General features: G+C 44.3%; 1 protein-coding gene across 3 annotated transcripts in view; it reads right to left on the bottom strand.

Moving 5' to 3' along the window:
• DCAF5 (DDB1 and CUL4 associated factor 5) overlaps positions 542-20,562 on the bottom strand; it is a 94,726-nt gene continuing 74,705 nt past the window's right edge. For all 3 annotated transcript variants that reach the window (XM_018054043.1, XM_005686012.3, XM_018054042.1), the window contains 2 exons: positions 10,893-11,020; positions 542-5,202 (listed from right to left, as the gene is read on the bottom strand). In XM_018054043.1, the coding sequence (XP_017909532.1) occupies positions 3,436-5,202; positions 10,893-11,020 (1,895 nt within the window). In that variant the 3' untranslated portion in view covers positions 542-3,435. The remainder of the gene's footprint in view (positions 5,203-10,892; positions 11,021-20,562) is intronic.

The following is a 20,562-nucleotide window of genomic DNA, read 5'->3' as shown; positions in this document are numbered from 1 at the left end:
GGCAGTATAGATTTTCCTCACAAGAATTTTGGTTAGCAAGAACTTTTCAATTCACTGAAGGAGGCAGCTTTATAGGCAGGAGATATATGATGGGTTGGGTTTATTTTTAATTTCTGTTAAAAGTTTACCATGCATGTCTGGGACAGGGCAGGAAAAGCAACTTGATATTTGGAAACATCAGAAAACATAATTCTTTGGAGGCTGTTTTCAATATCACTTTGCTGCATCTTTCCCTCAATTCTAACAAAAGGGTCAATTCCAGGATTTCAGTATCCTGAGTTCATATAGCCTGGGAAAAGAGATCAAGTAGATACTTCCTCCAGCTCTATAAATTTTGTGCTCCTAATGTGACCTTTGTCCCAATACCTAGAAATGACCTTGACCACTGGCATCGAGGCAGTGTACCACAGCTTTTCTTCTAGTGTTCAGGGTGGCTTTGAATCAAGTTTCCAATTAGGAAAGAATTGAAACAGGAAAGGAATAAAGGAGGAGGGGTGTCTAAGCAACCGAGTCTTCCCTGCAAGAGAAGAGGAAGCCATGAGAAGTGAGTAATAGGTTTATTTGCATATACATAAGAGAAGAGCTAGCGTTGCTGGGAGAGAGGCAGGGCTTGTGAGGAGGTAAGGCTTCAGCAGAGGAAGGCACCTTGACAAACAAGGACTCCGGGCTCAGTAAACCAAGCACAGTTGCAACCTTCTTTTGCCCCAAGCCCACTACTCATTTAACTCATTTACCTGTTGTCAGAGAGACATGGGAATTACTTACAAAACCAGGTGGTAAATAAAGTGGAGGGAACCAATTTTATAAATCTGGACCAGCCACTTAAAACCTTTATGTACAGGATGCAGAAAAAACCCATAAGAGGCACCTTTGAATAGTTCAAACCTAATCAAGTGCCATCCGCCCTGTTAGTAAAAATAGCTATCACGGAAGACTCTGGGGATTAAATGTCTCTCCAAAGTTGAGGCCTCAATCCTACAAGTTTAGGCAAAGGGACTCTAGAAGTGGAAGTTCCTGCCAGGTTTGAAAGACCATGATCACAGACAGGAGATCTCTGGGGATCAGAGTGGAATGGCTACAGAGACACGCATTTCTCAGCCTGCTTCTGTGGCTACGCTGTGGGGCCGAGCTCCTAGCAAGCAGAATCCGGGGTGTCTCCCAAGGATGGAAGGCATCCTTGCGAAAAACATCTTTTCTTGGATTCTAAAGTTGAACCAGAATGAACTTTGACCTCTTTTCTAAGTATCCAAATGAGATAAAGGCTCTTAACGTCAAAAAATCAAGTTCTGCATTTGGGAACAGCAACTACCCAGTGGCTAGTTCTCAAGGGAGTTTCACCTACTTCTTTTTCTCCAGGAAGACATGTGGATTGTCCTCAGAGAAGTCAGAAGTGGCCAGCTACTGACTAGATGCAGTAATATAAAACAAAAAGATTGGACATGCTGACTAGGAAGGGGAAGAGAAACACACACTGAGTGATTATATCTTTTTTTTTTGTATATAAAGGATTAAAAAATTCCAATTTAATAATAAATTTTGGAAAAGCAAATGTAAAATGACTTGGGCTTATAAAACCAGAATTTACAATTATCTGTGTATAGTCAAAGACAAATCATAGAACCGTTCTGATTACAGATTAAAGTAATTCTACTGGTTACAGAATCACTGACCCACTCCCCGGTGAGATTACAGTTGTTCAATTGCAAGCATCTCCACCGCTACTCACACTCCTTTGTCTCCTCCTCAGACAGTGTTTTCACAGCCAAGTCACAGCACACACACCAGGCACGTCTTTCTTTTCACAAAGCTTAGCAAGATGATCCCTCCTTCTGGCTTAGATCAACAACCTTCCTTTATAAATAACCCCCCTTCCCCTGGTCACTAAATTCGTCCACGTCTTCATCCTCCACAGGCTCCCTCCCCTTGGTCCCAGTTCCAGTAGGACATGTTCATCCCTAAAAAGAATGCTGGATTCGTGAGGCCACACCAGTCACAAGCTAGGACCTCTCTAGGCCAGTGGCGCTGGGCTCCTAGTTGTCCAGCACCTTTGTGCTCAAGAAAGCTGTAGTGTACTCTCTCCGTCATTTCTTCCCAGCATTCTCCTGCCCTTTCATGACATCCATGCCAACAAGCTGCCCGTCATTCTAGGTTTCCCTGTCTTGTACAAGTCTTCATTAATAACCAAGTGACTGTAACTACCACGGCAATGCTGAAAAGATCCTTGTCTTTTCTTCTCTCAATCTTCATCTACCTTCATGAACAGAGTCTCCTCTAGAAGCCGGTGACTCCTCTCTCCTTTCTCTGCATCCTGAGGGACCTACTCAATAAGAATCTGCTACTCTGAGATGCCTGCTCTGCAAGATCAAGTCACAACACCACAGCCTCTGTGGACTGCAGGTTGCAGGGAAGATGCCAGGCCCACCAACTCTGACCGATCATTTCAGGTTAAATCAAATGAACGCAGTACCACACTCTGCTCTTCCCTACACTTCTTCATTAACACACCTATAACATCCACTTTAGTAGTCTGAGCACAAAGTTCTCGAGAGCTGTCTTTCCCCTTCTTTCCACAGGCTGAGACGCCACCATGCGGGGCCAAGGAAGTGCCTGTTGGCCTTCTGAGTGCCTCTTAGGAACTAGCACCTAACTTGTTAAAGTGTTACCCACAACTAGTTATATTTTACGGCCCCCTACAGTATGGTGTTGCACCACTGCTCAATTTGCAACCAGTGAACTTTACCAGGGATCTATGTCCTCTCGAATCTGGTCTTAACTGCTAACCTCTCATTAGCATGAAAAACGCTCCCCTTTTAGTACACCTACTTGAATGCTCAACGAAGAAGTGCCACTGAGAAAACATGGAAGATTTCTTTAAGAAAGGAACCATGCTTTCCTTTCCAGCACAGCCAGTGGGCTGAAGGCCTGTTTCCACTCATCTCCATTCTTTCAGTGTAAATCCACTACTTACTGGCAACACAGTCTGATTTAGCAGGCACTCATCATTAAAACCAGAACATCTATGGCATATAAACGAGGTGAGATGCCAAAAAACACAGATCCATAGAGCCTTTCTGATGGAGAATGGAAAGAAAAGTCTGAGACAGTGAGCTCACGCGTGCCAGTGTACACACATGAGAACAAGTCAAACATCTCAACAGGATTTACTGTAACAGAATCTGCACAGGTACACTATGCTCAAGTCTTACTAGAAAGGACTCACTTGCATTTTTTCCCTTTCTTAACGCAGCACGACCAATGGCCAGCTAAACATCAGACCCATTGTTGAATAGAAGGGAGCAGCATCAGACACAAAATTCCAGGCCCTGGTTTTACGTGCCTTTAATACTATTTTTCCTTTCCTCTGTGTTCACTAAACAGGATTTAAAATTTTTGTAAAGCTACTTTTCATAGCTTTTTGTTTTCCCTTTGTATTTATCATGTTTTTAATTTCTTCTCTGAGGAGGAATTCTCCGAATCTGGGTCTTCCAATTCGATTCGGTGCCTCTTGAGGCCACTATGGCCATGAACAGCTCTGCTGCTGTCTGTGTCTGGGGGGTCAGTGGGGTCCTCTCTCGTTCCAGCACTGGGGGACTCACAGGCCATTTCAGACCCACAACAATCTTTGTGTAGGAGTATCCCTGTCAGGGACAAGTTATCGTGGTCAGTGTCCACACGTCCTGGGGAAGAGCAGGCCAGTGCCTCCAGCTCCCCGAAGTTCTGCCCATTGTTGTGGGGGTGCGGGGGGCGGGGGTGCAAGCGTCCATTGTTGTGGTTGGCACAGATGGTTTCAAGGCTCCTCTCCTCACTGTCATCAGACTGGGTCCTGAGACAGTTGCCAGACCCGCTGCTCAGAGTGGAGCCAGACGCCTTGGGGACAGGAGGGGAGGGTGGCTCCTCAGCCCGGCTGCTCAGGGCCTTGCTTAGGGCCTTTCCATTGAGCTTCTTGGTTTCAAAAGTGTATTCTACAGTGCCACCATTGGAGTCCTGAGAAGCATCCTCGGGGGCCTCTGCCCAAGGGTGGCCACTGGGCTCGGGGCCTGGGCCATTGTTGGGGCTTACGGCAGAAGTCCCCTCTTTAAAAGCATCCTTGCTTGGGCCTTCCGGCGGCAGGTCCTGGGTCCTCTGGGCTACCGCCGCGTTTAGACAGGCTTCCTTGCTGGAAGAAGGGGCTGGGTTGTCCTTGTGGCTGGTTCCCGCCCTCCCTTCATCGGCCTCCCCAGACACGAGCGAGCTCTCTCCATCTCTGTTGTTTGAGTAGGAGATGTAGGAGTAGCGGAGCCACTTGTAAGCTTTATAAATCTTCCGCTCAACCGACTCTATGTCAGAAGTTGGCGATGCTCGGCTTGGCTGAATCTCCAGAGTGGACGCGCTCCGCTCAGGGGAGGAGGTTGGGGAGGAAGAGAGGTCATCTACTTTGATCTGGGGGTAATCGTAGTTGTCTTCGCCAATGTAGGTGTCGGTGGGCTTGGGCGGGGCGCCGGGCCTCTCTTCTCGAGGTGTCTTCTGCCGGCGCCGCATGGCGTTCCGCTGCCGGGTGGATGCGCGCCGTTCGTTCAGCTCCTCCTCGTCCTCGGAGCTGCTGGAGCTGCTGGAGCTGCTGGACTCATCTTCGGGGCTGGGAGACCGTGGCCGGGGAAAGAGGTCTGTGTCCAGTTCCACCTCACAGGCATTCTCTTCAGAGTCAGACTCGTTGGAAAGGGCTAGAAGGCGTTTGTCCTGGTAGCGCCGCAGGGCAGACAGGCGCTGCTGGCGAGACGTGGCATCCTCACACGAGGGCAGTGGCGGGGTGGACGCCACCACGTTTGTGGCAGTTAACCGCAGGGGGCCCAGGTGGAAGGCGCTGTCGGCAGACTCATCCACTGTGGGCGGAGGGGAGCGGGGCAGCGAGGCCGAGGACTCGGAGTCGGTGTAGCCCGAGCGCTCGCTGACCCCCGCGTGCAGCTGGAGGACGGTGCTCTCGCTGAGGTCACTGTCCGAGTCAGAGCTCCAGCCCTCGATCTCGCGACGCACCAGGGAGTCAAAGAAGGCCATCATCCGGGGGTCTTCCTGCACAGACTGGTTGGCGTAGTCGTGAGACAGGCCACTCCCACTGTTCAGCACAAGGCTGATGTACTCTTCGTGGGTATAGAGACAGCGAGAATCATCCTCAATCCGACCGTCCAGATCTCCGGTACATCCTGGCTGCTTGTATGGGCTCCAGATCTGCACAGAAGGTGAAAACAAAACCAAGGAAGCCTGATTGCAATGTATTCTAAAGCAGTTGGCCATTAAGAGCTTCCCCAGACTCTCCCTGTCATTTAGCCGGGACTTGCTAACCAACTTTAGGCCCAGGATAAACACATACCATGACTCCCACTGCCCCCCCTCCCCTTTAGCTTCCTCTACCAGTAGCCTGGAAATCACAATAACCCCCTACATAATCTCTGAGGACAGAGGATGACTTGAAGATTGGCCAGTGTGTTCAAAACTCTCAGAAGATTGGAGAGGCACCACTTTTCCAAAGTGAAAACAGACCCAGCAGTCAGTCCTCTGCAACAGTTAATATTTCAGCCTATAACTACTTCTCCCCAAATGCAACATTTCTATTTTTAACTAATGGGAATTGCTTACTGGAGCTTGGTAAGAATAGCCAACTGCCTACACTGCAGTTCCCTCTTGGACATGCAGGCATCAGTTACCCAGGAAACTGGGTTCTCTTAACCAGGGAGCTGCTGGCTTGCTCCCCAACTTTTCTGTTAGCTATTGGAATAGGCAGGACTCACCCTCCAAGCCCACAGACCCATCTCTTAAGAGCCCTCCACTCCACAGTCAGACCTAGGCGCTCATAGCCAAAAAGTGGCCGAACTAGGATTCAGACTAAAGTCTGTCTGAATGCAGAAGCCCAGCTTTATGAGCTGAATTAAGTTATGCAAAAGTGGAGTTCAAGGTAATTAAGCTGTCACTGCAGATGAGAACGATTAGCTTCACCTGACTCTGCCAGACTGGTCCTGAGCAGCACAGAGAAGCTCGGTTGTATCAGCTGGTAGTTATGGCAACTCAGATGACATTCCAGGTGATTTTCTTGCCTTAACAGGCTCCTGTCTATCTTTAGATGGCACCCAACCCAGAAAGTAGTGGCTTTTTGTTCGCTATCTTCTATCAAGACAATGGCTTTGCTTCCCCAAAGTTATCCAAGGACAAATTCGCCTTCCTGTGAGCATGCTCCTGAGGCCCGCTCCCTCCATGGTTTACTTTGATCTCCCAGGAGGCAACATCTCTCAGGAGGATCCCCAGTTTAAGAGGTGCTGAAGAAACCTTCTAGGCTAGGTCTCTTCACCAATTCCCAACTCGGATTCATTCCTCCTTCAACTTTGTCCTCTGCCCACAACTCCTCAGGTGTCCTCCCACCCCCAGCTTCACAATCTCACCCAGGGGAGTGTTAAGGCAGTGATTCTCAAACTTCGGTGTGAACATGAATTACCCGAAGAATAATTAAAATGCTGACTCCTGAGCCCCACCCTCAGAGATTCTGATTCAGTAAGTCATGGGGAGGTTACCAGGGCTCTGCACTTTGAATAAGCACTCGAGGAGTGAGAAAGTGGAGGGAACAACTTTTAAGAAACACTGAAATATATTAATAGTTAGCATAAAATAAGTTGCAAAAAATAAAGGCTTTGTCTGAAGCGATTCTCAAATTCTTTGTGAGACCCAATGATTGGGAAACATTTAGATCTGGTCTTTAGCAACAGGCTCAAGCTATAAATGACTATCTTTGCAAACAGATGTCTCTGGGAATAAAAGTTTGGTGGCTTAGGAAAAGAACTGAAAGGTTCAACAAGCAAAGCCCTTAGGATGCTCTGGAGTCGTAGTCTATACACTGGGCTAAATCTCATTCCCGCAGTTAAAAATGGAAAATGTTACTAACCATGTTATATAATATGAAGATAAATCCTTATGTACTTCCCAGAAACTCAGAATTTAACAAAAGAACAAAACATTCATGGTGAGATGCTTGCTGGCCCAACTATCCAACAAGCCTGGGTTTTAGTCTACTACCCAGCCCCCTACATCTTCACTTCAGGAATGAAAATCATAATACTGAAAGTTGGCATTTATATGCACTCTGGAATGTATTAAGCTGAGGTAGACTTTCATTCCTGAAGCCTGGAGTAATGGAACAAAATGCTGGATCAGAAGGCAAGAGGCTTGAGTGTGGGTTCCCACACAGCTCTAGTTTTCTCAGCTCCCCATCTAAACAGTGAAATTAGATGGGTCTCATGCAACCCAAAGATTCAGAGCAAAACAAAAGATCCATCCCAGATGGCCAGGCTCCAGTCCTCAAGGGATCTATAGCACAGAGCTGTGGGAGAGGCAGAACAGGTAGGAACCTGAGCCTTCTCACTCACATGGCCCAGAGCAAACAACTTCACCCTTGAAGCCTCTTTCCTCAGTTGCAGACATGAGAAGGATGAATGATGTAACATATGCCAAAGTGCCAATAACTGCAGTGCTTCCTCCTTCATTTGGCAAACGAATACCTCAACTGGAGGTTTGAGACTCATCCTCAAACAGACTTTTGAACACCAGAGGCACTGACCATCCCAATTATGTTAGTCCTCATCCTTGAAACATCAATTTCAAACATTTGTGAAATTATCTTTTTAATACTGAAAGTCAACAACTCAGAAGTGAAGCAATGAAAGCACAGCTTTCTGTTGCATGTGAACCGTGGCTAGATATCCCTCCTCATGGGACAAGGTTCGTGAGAAAAGGAGGAGGGATGTGCGGCTTTCTCTTGAGGCCCAGTGACAGTGACAAGTTTAGCTCAAGAGGCTATTGAGCAAACAGATGCAGTTCAATTCTCATTCAAAAATCATTGAAATGGAACGCAATTTCAGTAACAAGTGTTCTGACCCACACAGGTGACCGTGACATGCTTGATGTAGCATCTCTAAACCCTCCTCTCTCTCTGCACTATTATGCTAAATTCAGACATCTGGCCACCTACCAAGAAAAACGACACAGACAGAGACTCATGTTGTCATTCAGGGGTGCTTCACACTCTCTAATCTGGATTCCAAGACTCCCTGGGCCCAGGTGTGGCCTACACCTTCCCAGCCTTACATCTGAGCCCTCCCCTTTCTGTGCTCTTCACTCTGGCCAAATGATCATTTCCTAAACAGGCCCTATGCTTTGCTGCTTGTGAGCACTGACTCATGAGCGTACTACCTGGAGTGCAGTAGGTGATCAATAAATATTTATTGATTCAGTAAAATAACGAAATATCCAATCTCTCTCTTTAAAATGGCCCTCCCATCTTATTCCTTTCTTTTCTTTTGCAGACTTTTTTCTTCAAAATCTAGTTCAAGTATTCCTTGAGATAGCGCAAGTGTACTGAGATTACCCCAGATGGGGGGGGAAAAAAAATCTCTGCCTCCCCACACAGCAATGTTTCTATCTCTTATGTACTTTGCATTTTTCATTACTTTTATTTCTTTTTTCTCCTACTGGGTCATCAATTCCTATGGGGACCTGCATTACCTATCTTTGCATTCCTCACAGGGCCTATCGCAAATCACACATAGTAGGTATGGTTCACAAATACTGGGTGAATAGACAAATACTGGTCTTTGAGGAAAAAGAAAAAGCCAGCAATTGTTCATCTTTCTCTCTCTTATGTTTAACTACCAAATACCCATTTTTTGCTAAGTGTGGGCATTCAAGAGAATATAAGATCTGTTGTGGGTGAGAAGAGCCTGGTTCTGACTCCTTTCCTTCAGGCTAGTAAGGCATCAGTAAAGGACAAGTCAAGGAGAAGGTGGACCAAACAGAGACAGGTGGAGACAGAGGCTGGCTGGATTAAAGTATGGTGGAATGATGCTCTTTGAGCCATTGACTCTCTCAGAGAAAACACAAGAAAGAAAGAGATTTTTTTTTTAAGATTTTTTTTTTTTAAGCGGTGGACCATTTTTAAAGTCTTTATTGAATTTGTTACAGCACTGCTTCTGTTTCATATTTGGGTGTTTTGGCCACGAGGCAAGTGGGATTGTAGTTCCCTGACCAGGCATCAGACTGGCCCTCTCTGCATTGGAAGGCAAAATCTTAACCACTGGACTGCCAGGTAAATACCTGAAAGTGACTTTTATTAAAACAGAAACTGTCAGGCACAGGTAACCTGTAAGGCACTCCTACATGTCGTTCCCTTGACAGATGGGAGACAGACTCGCGCTGCCCAAGGGTACTAACTGTTACTGACTTAAGGTTTCCAGTGGCTAAACATGCCTCCTGGTGGGGCAGGGCTCAGACCCCACTGGGACCTGGGAGCAATGAGTTCTACAGTTCAGTCTGAATATTTTCACAGAGAAAATACTCTCTCCTTTAAGAACTTGGCTAGTCTCCAACCTCTGACCTCTTGGGTAAGGATTCCAACTGACTAAACAACGACTGGGGAGACTTAGCACAGAAGCATCCTAGGGCGTCAGCCAAGCAGGAATCTCTCTTCTAAAGGAGATGCTCAAGCAGAGTTCCCTGATAAAGAGAATGATGTCAATAGGTCTATGGAGGACATGCTACTATACTAACCTGTGAGTCACACCCTAAAAGAAAAGGGAAAGCAATATGCAAGGGACAGGCCGGTTCAGTGATTACCCAAGTGAAGGACTGCTGAGATGAACAAATACAGCAGGAGCACCAGGCCACTGCTGCCTTCCCACTAGCATAGAAAGGGCGGCTAGACATCGACAAGAACAAAGAACAGGGCCCTGTGCTAGCCTTACCACTACTAGCTATAATTAACCCCAAACAGTAAATTTATAATTTACATCTCATCCTCTGCAAAAAGAAAAAGTCAATAAAAACAATCTAAGTCTAGGTCTAGCCCTGTTTATTTATGGGTAAATAAATGTATGCAATCATGAAAGTCTGCCCTGATCAACAATAAAACCTAAATAAAGGGAGTTGGAATAACGACAAATAAAAATACTGACCCATACTCCAACATTACATTTCTGATAGTTTCCTCTGCTTCAGACGTAAGTTGGATAGTTTTTTTAAAGAGAACAAAAGAAAATGAAAACTATCCGTTTATTACAAATCAATCTTCACATTTCCCCTGAAATCTCCCTCAAGTTTTCAATTGTTATTTTGGGGGAAAGTGAGGAGTTTTATGTTTTGCTGGGGGGAAGAGGGAGGAGATATCACCTATCCTTACTTAAAAGTCACATCATCACAGGGTCCTCAGGAATTCATCATTTGCCTTGAGCCCTCATTTTCTCAGCTGTGGAGAAGGGTTACTCGCAGTCCACTGGAATGTGAGTGATGGGCAGTGGGCCATCCTTCCATGGACACAGGCCAGGCTGGCTCTCTCATTTACAAGCTCTAAAAATATCCCTTGGCAGGGTTACGTTCATTCAGTCAATGTGCAGTTGATGCAAGTGTTCAACCTCAATCACAACCACATGAAGTGGTTTTTGATATGTCCTGAGACAAGTTAGCTATGGTTCTGGAAGTCACTTGTTGTATCTGTGCCATATGAATACAGCAATTAATGCCAAGTGCATACCCAGTAACTGAGGAGATGGTAGCTTCTTTATCTGAGATGGGGTTTGGAAAGCAGAATTCATCAGACTCCAGATCAAACACCATTGGAAATGCAGCAGCATACAGGTAGCATCTGGTTCCAAAGCCTCATGACTAATTTTTAAGAAAACAGTTCCCTCTGAGAGGAGGTTTAAAAAACACTCTCTTGATTATACATCAATTTTTCCATATTTTGTAATATGTCAAAATAATTGAGAATTCTGATAGACCTTTAGTATGTTTAGCTATGACGTGCTATATACATTGTTTTATTTTTTTCCATTTATGAACTTGCAGTGATTTCTCTCAAACGACAAAAGGGGAATGTGCCTCACCTTGATAATCTTTTCTACACCAGAAGAGCAGATCATGTAGGTGTGGGGGTTAAATCGGACCTGGTTAACAATAGACCGATGCCCTTTCAGCACCATGAAGGCTCCGTTGACCACCCTACCAATGCCACCTGGGAAGACAGAAGGAAAAAAAAAATCAAATGATGAAACAGATGGAAGTAAACAGGCTCCAGTAATGGCAAACAAACAGCTCTGAACCAGAGTTGAAATTTTTTACTAACTGTATCACCAGCAGAATGCCTAATCTTACAGATAAAGTTGCTATGGAAAGAAGGAAGATGAAATATCTCTCAGCATATGTGCTCTTACCCAGAGCCTTTATTTAGCCTTTAAGCATTGCCCACACCCACCCACTGCAATTCCATTGTCAATGAAGCCACAGCCACTTAAAACACTTCTCAAGTTTTTGATCCCTAGGATAGAATCCCAGTGTTACCTTAGAAAAGGCCAGTCATAAGCAAAATGAGACTGATCTGCTTGGGAACAGTTAGGCAGCTAAGCCAGGGACATGCAAGAACCAGAAGCATATAATTACTTAAGTGTACCCAAAACATCACTGATCCAGTTGCCCTCAATTTCTGTGATGAAAGTAGCAACCAAAACATATAAAAACCTCTGGGAAATAATGGAGAAAGTCCTTTCTTCACTCTGACAGGGAGAACTAAGGATAAAGCAAGGAGATACAGGTCACTTTCACAATAAGCAGAGTCCAAGCATGGAAAATTACACAGGGTGGGCCTTGAAGACATCATGTATAGAGACCACTGACAGAAAGCAGTATCTTATGGACCATCCTATAGGCTTTCTTTTTCAATGATGAGAAAAGTACCAGAGGCCTAGAACTTATAATGCAGATGAAAATGTCATCATTTATGAACTTGGGATAATCTTAAAGGTTCAACTTCATTGGTAAGGGCATCACACTCCCACAGGACACATGCACCCAAGTTGTCACTTTTAAGCAGCCATCAACAGCTCAGTACACACAGGCTGACATGTGCTCCTGGTCAACTGGCAAAATGTGATATACAGACACAGACAAATGAGTGCTCATTTATTTAAGTAGGGAGAGCCTTCACAGACCCGGCCAGGAGCTGGGGCACAAAGTGCCATTAGCACCACCTCGGTTCCACATGCTCCACCCCAGGGCCAACTTCTCTCAGTTCAAACATTCATGCCAAACACTTCTCATCTCACTATCTGCAGGGAAAATGGCTAGAACGATATCCCTCTTCTAGGGATAATCTGGTTCTGCAGAAGGTGTCTTCTGCTTTTGGCCTCCTGACACAACTCCTCTTTCACCTCTCCTGCCTCATGAGAGATATTCCTCTCTACTGACATGTACATAACATATCTTTTTTTTTTTTTTACAACAGCAAGAGGTTGGGAGACTGCACTGATTTGCTTCTGAGTGGTGTCAACTTGGCTAGCACCAGGTGCTTACTCTACTTGCCGAGTGACAAAAATGTCCTTTCCCTAAATTTTGCCCCATGTCTGACATTATTAATATCTGAATAACCCAGGATGGACAGTACACTTATAGCCATTCGTATTTCAGCCCAACATCATCACATTTGCTAACAAACCATAAAAGAGGAGAAAGTAACTAGGACATAGGTGTGTTTTTATGGAGACGAAAGAGTCAGGAAAGGTTTAAGCACCCAGGTAGGCTGCCATGATGGGAACACCTAGGCATCCTGAGTGCACCAAGTTCCTAAGGCGGCGAGGGAAGAGGGGAAGGTAACCTGAGCCTAGTCAAAACAAAAAGAAACTTGAGAGAACTAAGAGGGATCCATGGGAATCTAAACCAGTTGTCTCAATACACCCCCAAAGAGTTCCTTTGGGTCTGTTTCTTTTCTATAAATGGCTGATTCAACAAGCCGCAATCTGGCTCATGGATTTCTTCTCAATCCTACGTTTCAACAGCCTACTCCTATCCATACCTCCACTGGAGTGGTCACTAGCAAAAAAACTTATGCTTGAACCTGGTACCAATATCGTTGAATCCTTCTGCTTCTAAGAAAAGGAATTTAAGTGACTCAGAGAATTTTAGTGACTTCTTCCAACTAGCTTGGCAGAGCCAGAATCTGAACCAGAGTCTCTTTGGTTTTAATGCCTAATATCCTTTCCATTGTATAAGTGGCCTTTAAGAGATGAAAAGGTTTGAATAGGGATAGAGTCAGAAGGTCATAACCAATTTCTAAATCCTTCTGGGAGTCATCATATAAGTTGGTTTTCATTTTAAGTCCTGAATTTAACAGGGGGTGGGGTGCTTCCTGGGTGGCGCTAGATGTAAACAATCCACCTGCCAATGCAAGAGACACAACAAGAGGCGAGTTTGATCCCTGGGTTGGGAAAATTCCCTGGAGGAGAAAACGGCAACACGCTCATGTATTCTTGCCTGGAAAGTCCCATGGATCAGAGGAGCCTGATGGGCTGTAGTCCATTGGGCTGCAAAGAGTTGGACATGACTGAGCAACTGAGCACATGCAGAAGGGGGTAAGGAAAAGATTCTGTGCAAGGTCTATAGTATCAGCACAGGACATTTCATCCCACTGCCAACACCAAATAGTCTATGAAGTAGAACTGGATCTCATGCACACCGAGAACCTGGAGTGCAACGCCTGAACTAAAGCAGGCACTTGCTATAACTAAAGCCGGTAGCCACTGCTGAATGGACAGTGTTTCAGGAGAGGGCAGTTCTACAGTAAGTACCACTAAAGGAGGACTTTGGTGAGATGGAAGGTTTCGTCTTAAAGAAACAGCTACCATACAACCAGGCTTTATTAACTAAACCAATCTTTCTGTCAAAGATGACTTAGAATACAATTACACTAACTTTCAGATCTAAGGAATAATTGAAGGGTATCAGTGCTTGAAAAATTCAGACCACAAAAAATCTGTTTCTACTGCTCTTTCACATGCTGTGACCTCATTTGGTTTCTCTTCTTGGCAGTAATTTTAATACAAGATACTTTCTCCTTCCTACCCGAGAAACCTGAAAAAAAGGAGGAAGTCAATAAAGCCAAGAGACTGAAAGTGAAACAGGTACAGAAAGAATTACTGCTGCCATCTGTATAAAGTAATCCCGGCTATACACAGAATCACAGCAATGAATAGGCTTCAGAGAGGTTCGCTATAGTCCCTCTCCAGTTTTCAGGTTTCAAGTGACTGAAAACAGCTGCTACTGTACAATTTACACAGAATGAGTTTAGAGAAGAAATTTTTATCAGTTCTGGAGATGTGTATAAATCAGATAGATCCCTTGAGTCTCAAATGACTAATGCCAAGATGCCAATACCAGTAAGAACTTGGGTTCTCCTCTCCTCCATTATCTAACCAGAGCCTGCCCATCAATAGCAAAATCAAGCTGAAAAAACACAGGCGGGGAATATTTTTGACAAGAACTACATAACCTACATAATTTCCCTTTAGGGTCATCACTCATCTGTGAGTAAGAGCCCTGGTAAGGCTCAAGCCCACCCCATGGTTACTGAGCCAAGTCACAACGTTATTGCTAGTAATGGTACCAATAAGTAAAACAGCACAGACTCAAGAATGAGACCCTTGGTCATTCCTGAGCTGCCATTTGTTTATCAAGTTCTGTACAAACCAATGGTCATTTCTCCAAACCATCTGCTCTGGCTGGCTCAGACAAACAGGCTGGTACCATTTTGTAGGGTTCTTTTTAAGTTGAGGTCAAAGTTTCCATACATCCATCTTTCCTTTGTTTCAGAAGGGATACTAGGGAGGTGGCGAATGTTCTATCTTATCTGTTCTACTTCTCTATTCTACTGCAAGACCTCAGAAAAGAAAATGAGTGAGAGGGCCATCTCATAAGACTCCAGCATTAGTGGTTCACTCACTATCTTGGGATTCTAGGAAACACAAGGCACTTAGAAAAAACACCTTGTTCAGAACCCTGATAAAGACCTTTCTAAAATGCCATGGCCAAATGTTCCCACAGAGAAGACAAAGGACTAAGCCTACATGTGCTCACTGCCCTCTTTTCTTAACTATGCTCTTTTCAAAAGATTCAGCCAGAGATTTGTCCCCTCAAGCCTCTCAAGAGGGTCAGGACACCACTCCCACTTCTTGCCAACTTCAATTACTTCTGTTTCTTGTCAATTTCATTCATTTTCAACAAAGTCCTCCAAGAATGAGGATGTTTTCAACTCAGAAGCTAAAAGCACCCTGGTCAGGATTTCTAGATGCTTTGGTTCAAACAAACTTATCCACTGTGCTAGGGCATGAACCTCAACAGCACTTGGGACTGACTACAGAACAGGACACTGAAATATTTTGTTCTGAAATAAACTCTGAATCAAAGTGGGTAAAATGGCAGTATTAATTTTCTTGTTACAGTCTTTGGATTTTCCACTCCTTCCTCAGTTCAGTCGCTCAGTCATGTCCGACTCTTTGCGACCCCATGAATCGCAGCACGCCAGGCCTCCCTGTCCATCACCAACTCCCGGAGTTCACTCAGACTCACGTCCATCGAGTCCGTGATGCCATCCAGCCATCTCATTCTCTGTTGTCCCCTTCTCCTCCTGCCCCCAATCCTTCCCAGCATCAGAGTCTTTTCCAATGAGTCAACTCTTCGCACGAGGGGGCCAAAGTACTGGAGCTTCAGCTTCAGCATCATTCCTTCCAAAGAAATCCCAGGGTTGATCTCCTTCAGAATGGACTGGTTGGATCTCCTTGCAGTCCAAGGGACTCTCAAGAGTCTTCTCCAACACCACAGTTCAAAAGCATCAATTCTTTGGTGCTCAGCCTTCTTCACAGTCCAACTCTCACATCCATACATGACCACAGGAAAAACCATAGCCTTGATTAGACGGACCTTAGTTGGCAAAGTAATGTCTCTGCTTTTGAATATACTATCTAGGTTGGTCATCACTTTTCTTCCAAGGAGCAAGCGTCTTTTAATTTCATGGCTGCAGTCACCATCTGCAGTGATTTGGGAGCCCCAAAAAATAAAGTCTGACGCTATTTCCACTGTTTCCCCATCTATTTCCTATGAAGTGATGGGACCAGATGCCATGATCTTCGTTTTCTGAATGTTGAGCTTTAAGCCAACTTTTTCACTCTCCTCTTTCACTTTCACCAAGAGGCTTTTTAGCTCCTCTTCACTTGCTGCCATAAGGGTGGTGTCATCTGCATATCTGAGGTTATTGATATTTCTCCCGGCAATCTTGATTCCAGCTTGTGTTTCTTCCAGTCCAGCGTTTCTCATGATAGACTCTGCATATAAGTTAAATAAGCAGGGTGACAATATACAGCCTTGACATACTCTTTTTCCTATTTGGAACCAGTCTGTTGTTCCACGTCCAGTTCTAACTGTTGCTTCCTGACCTGCATACAGATTTCTCAAGAGGCAGGTCAGGTGGTCTGGTATTCCCATCTCTTTCAGAATTTTCCACTCCTTCCTAATAGTCCATTAATTAATGGGTAGGACAAACACCTTTGCAAGAATGGGAAGGAGAAACAATGGACAACACAGAGATTAAGGAGGGGGAGTCTGAAAGCAAGAGTGAGGAACCAGGAACAGGGACTAGATGACTGGAAGGGTCTGTTGGAAGATAAGAAATTAGGACAGCAGGAGATAGATTTGTGTTTAAAAAAAAATAGAGCACTGGGTTCTCATGAAGAGGGTAAACATCCTTGATCTTCCAAGATTTATATGTTGACATGTCCAAGGATAATAACAGCTGGACATTTAAGGACTTAACAAATGATTGTTAAATTGGAATTAGTGGAGAACACTGTTAAGAGCGGTGCTTCCCAGGTGGCTCAGCAGTTAATAGAGTCCGCCTGCCAATGCAGGAGACACAGGTGATGCAGGTTCAATCCCCGGGTTGGGAAGATTCCCTGGAGTAGGAAATAGCAAGCTATTCCAGTATTTTTACCTGGAAAATTCCATGGACAGAGAAGCCTGCCTGGCAGGCTACATTCCACAGGGATCACAAAGAATTGGACATGACTTAGGACTCAAGCGTGTACTGTTAAGAGTGGTATTTTAAAAAACTTAATACTCAAGTTAAAAAAACACAGATTATGGTATAGGATATGCTTTCAGCATTTCATGGGAGAACTTCATCTGGTAGCTCTAGATTAGGGTAGGAAACAAAAGGCTGAGAACACACTGATGGGGCAAGGTGGTAAGCCAGGGCGTAAACGAGTGGCACCATTTTATAGAGAAAGAAGTTGAAAATATCTCAATGACGCAACTGACTTCAAGACTCTGTAATCGCCTAGTCCCCCTTGAAGCAGGAAGACTTGGGCTCGGTGTTCTTCACCAAAGAATCCAACGGTCAATTCAGCTTTCACCCTACTCGCCTCATTACTGGCAAGACTCAGCCGAGCTGCCTCCTCGTGTGATGTTTTCCTCCACCGTCTTCCTAGGCTTCACCCTCTTGTGGGTTTCCTGCTACTTCACTGGTCACTCCTTTTTTTTTTTCTTGTAAATTTTTTACTGAAGGATAATTGCTTTACAGAATTTTGTTGTTTCCTGTCAAACCTCAACATGATGGGCACTCCTTCTTGATTTCCTTTTTGGCTCTTCTCCCTGGCTTCTTGACATTAGACTGCCTTAGGGTTCAGTCTTTGGTCCCCTTCTCTTCAACTAGTTATACTCACTTCACCCACTGCTGACCTCATACAGTCTGTGGCTTCAGATACTACCAATGTCGTACCAAACCTTCAGACACCACCTATGTGCCTACCAAAACTCAAAATGTTACCTCTAGTCCAGGTCTTCCTTGCACTCCACACTTCTATATCCAATCTGTTTACTCAACATCTCTAGAGACATCTCAGACTCTACCTGCTCACCTTTTCTCCCAATCTAATGTATCAGAAATTCTGATGGCTTTACTTTCAAAACCTATCTAGACTCCAACCCCTATTACCTTGGTTCAAACCACCATCACTTACTAACCTGTATTATGAGAGAATCCTACTGGTTCTCCTCATTTCTATCGCTGGAAGTCCCACTCCCAACATTTACCCTCAAAACTCAGTAACCAGAGTGATGCTGTTAAAACAAGTCAGATGAAGTCACTTTTCTGCTCAAAATTCTCCAATGGTTCCCACTTCACTTGTAGGAAGAGCCTACATGACTGGACACCCCTACATCCCACTTACCTCTATGACTAAGCCCTGTTCTTTTCCCCTTCTCATTCCGCTTCAGCACATTGATTTCCGTGCCATTTTTCAAACATAACAGGCACACTCTCACTTCCAAACCTTCATGCTGGTTCTACCTGAAATTCTCTTACCCTGGATTTCTGCAATGCTCCCGCACCATCATGAGGTTTTATTCAGATGTGACCTTTTCAATGAGGACTATATTGAATATCCTATTTAAAATGACATTTCCCTGATTCCCTTCCCCATACTACTTCCTATCTCCCTCATTCTGTTCTAATTTTTCCTTTTCCAAAGCACTTCTAACCTTTTATACACATGATATAATTTATTGTAGCTATTGTTCACTGTCTGTTTCCCCCACTAGGATGTAAGCTCCATTCTAGCAAGGCTCTTTTGTTCTTCTGCTGTACCCTAAGTTTCTAAAACGGTGCCTATCTAGCACATGATAAGTTTTCAACAAGTATTTGATGAATGAATGAAAAGGCATGTGCATTAGGCTTCGGAATATAAGAATGTAGGAAAAGAACCTAATCTCCATTAGTGGGCTTCAACATCCAACATGTGGATTATCCAAGTGTCTCTCTCCATCTTCCTGATGTCAATTTTGGATGTTTCTTCTATAAAATTTTTGACTACAGTAGGAGCAGAGAAATAAAGAAGCTAAGATTCTACCTACCTTCATGGTCCTTTGAAACACTAATTCCATAAAAACTTGTCTTGATTCCCCAAATCTGTTCAAGCTCTCCTTAAATATCTTTTTTATAGGCCTTGGAACCCATTTTAAAATTTAGTATGTGCGCACATGCGTGCGCACACCCTCCCCCCCCCACACACCCTTTTCTCATCTTTCTTGGACTAGAAGTTCTTGGAGGGCAAGAAAGCATTTATCTTTCAATCACCCATAGGATTTGCATAACATTTTATCTAAGGGTACTCAGTAAGTGAACAAATTAAATTCTCTGGAACAAGGCTTGAAGGAGAAGGCTAAAGCTATTATCTACTAAAATGAGGTCTGGTAAGTACCTGTTCAAGCAGTTAATCTATTTCATTCTTGACTCTACCAGCAGAAATTAAGAAGGGCTGCGAGGGGCAAGAGACCACTACTTTTCCTCACTGTATCTAAAGAGTTGTCCTAACAATCTCTTAGTAATTCCAAAAGGTCTGCCTGTACTTTCCCAGGGCTCCAAGTTTCCAACCATAAAGAGAAATACAATCAGGGTACTGACAATACAGAGAGCAGTGGCTGCTTCCTGGGGATCATGTAACCACTTAAGAGCTAAGAAAAGCCAGATGGGGACAGTCAGTGCTGTCAGTAAAGCTCAAAGAGCCCCACAGACAGCAACACTTAATTGTACAAAAAAGTGAATTACACTAAATTCCTCTTTCATCATCTATATTTCACATGTGTTTGCAACCAACTACTTGCGAACAATTAAAACCAGTTGTTCCTCCAGTTACTTGGGAGGAAAGAACAGATGCCCAGGTCTGACTCCCTGAGAGTGAATGCGTCTATGAGAGTAACGGGAGGAGAGACGGAGTATGCACACACACGCAGGCTCATGGAGATGCACCAACAGCTGTTTCCAGCCTCTTTCCTCCGCCTGCTGGCAGTGGGGGTGGCTGCAGTGAAGAGCTGTACGCTTCCCCCTCCATTCAAGGAAAAATCTGTCATAGGACTCCCCCTCTTAAACTACCAGTGAGTCAAGAGCAGCCTTCATGCAAGAAAAATGTAACTGACCATTCAGGAGGGTACCAGATAAGGCCCATGTCTAATTTTTCAGAGGAAAGTTAAAAAGAAGAAAGCTTTTAAAATGAGAAATAGCAACATTTATTTATTATAAATAGAAACTCAGTAGCTACTAAGTACGCTTAAAATACCCCTAAGAAACTAGGTATTATTATTACTGTTGTTATTGTTTACATTGTTAATATTCTTATCTTACAGAAGAAGAAAGTTTTATTAAACAATTTTCCCAAAGCCTCCAACTAGAAGATGAATGTGTATCAGAAATTTTAAGCCCAGGCCTACCAACTCTATTACACTGTGTTTCTTTCCATAAATAGTACGGTCTTAGTGTAGAGGCATATCTGAGGCGAAGCAACTCAATCAGGAAAACCCTAAAGCCATTTCCAACAAGAATTAGGAAAAAGGGAAAGAGAAGGCCATGTGGATATTTTACAGAGACGCCCACCTCTACCACATGGTATCAAACCCTCCATTACTTCTATTACCTGTTACTAGGGGGCAAACACTTTGCAAACTATGGATCTATGAGCACTCATCTTATCCAGAGCAGTAACAATGTCTTCCATCTGAACACATCTAGTTTTCAGAAAGCCTTCAAGACTGTTAAATCATTCCATGACATGAGATGGTAGGGTGGGGGGGGGGGTAGCAATTTTACAAAAGAAACTGAAGCCCACAATTGCTGTTACATAACCTGCCTAGAATCACTCAATCAGTTATTGGAAGTACTGGACTTGAATCCAGGTATGATTT

The sequence above is a fragment of the Capra hircus genome, chromosome 10 (assembly GCF_001704415.2).
Source record: "Capra hircus breed San Clemente chromosome 10, ASM170441v1, whole genome shotgun sequence".
Taxonomy (NCBI): domain Eukaryota; kingdom Metazoa; phylum Chordata; class Mammalia; order Artiodactyla; family Bovidae; genus Capra; species Capra hircus.
This window is presented reverse-complemented; position numbering and strand designations above follow the sequence as displayed.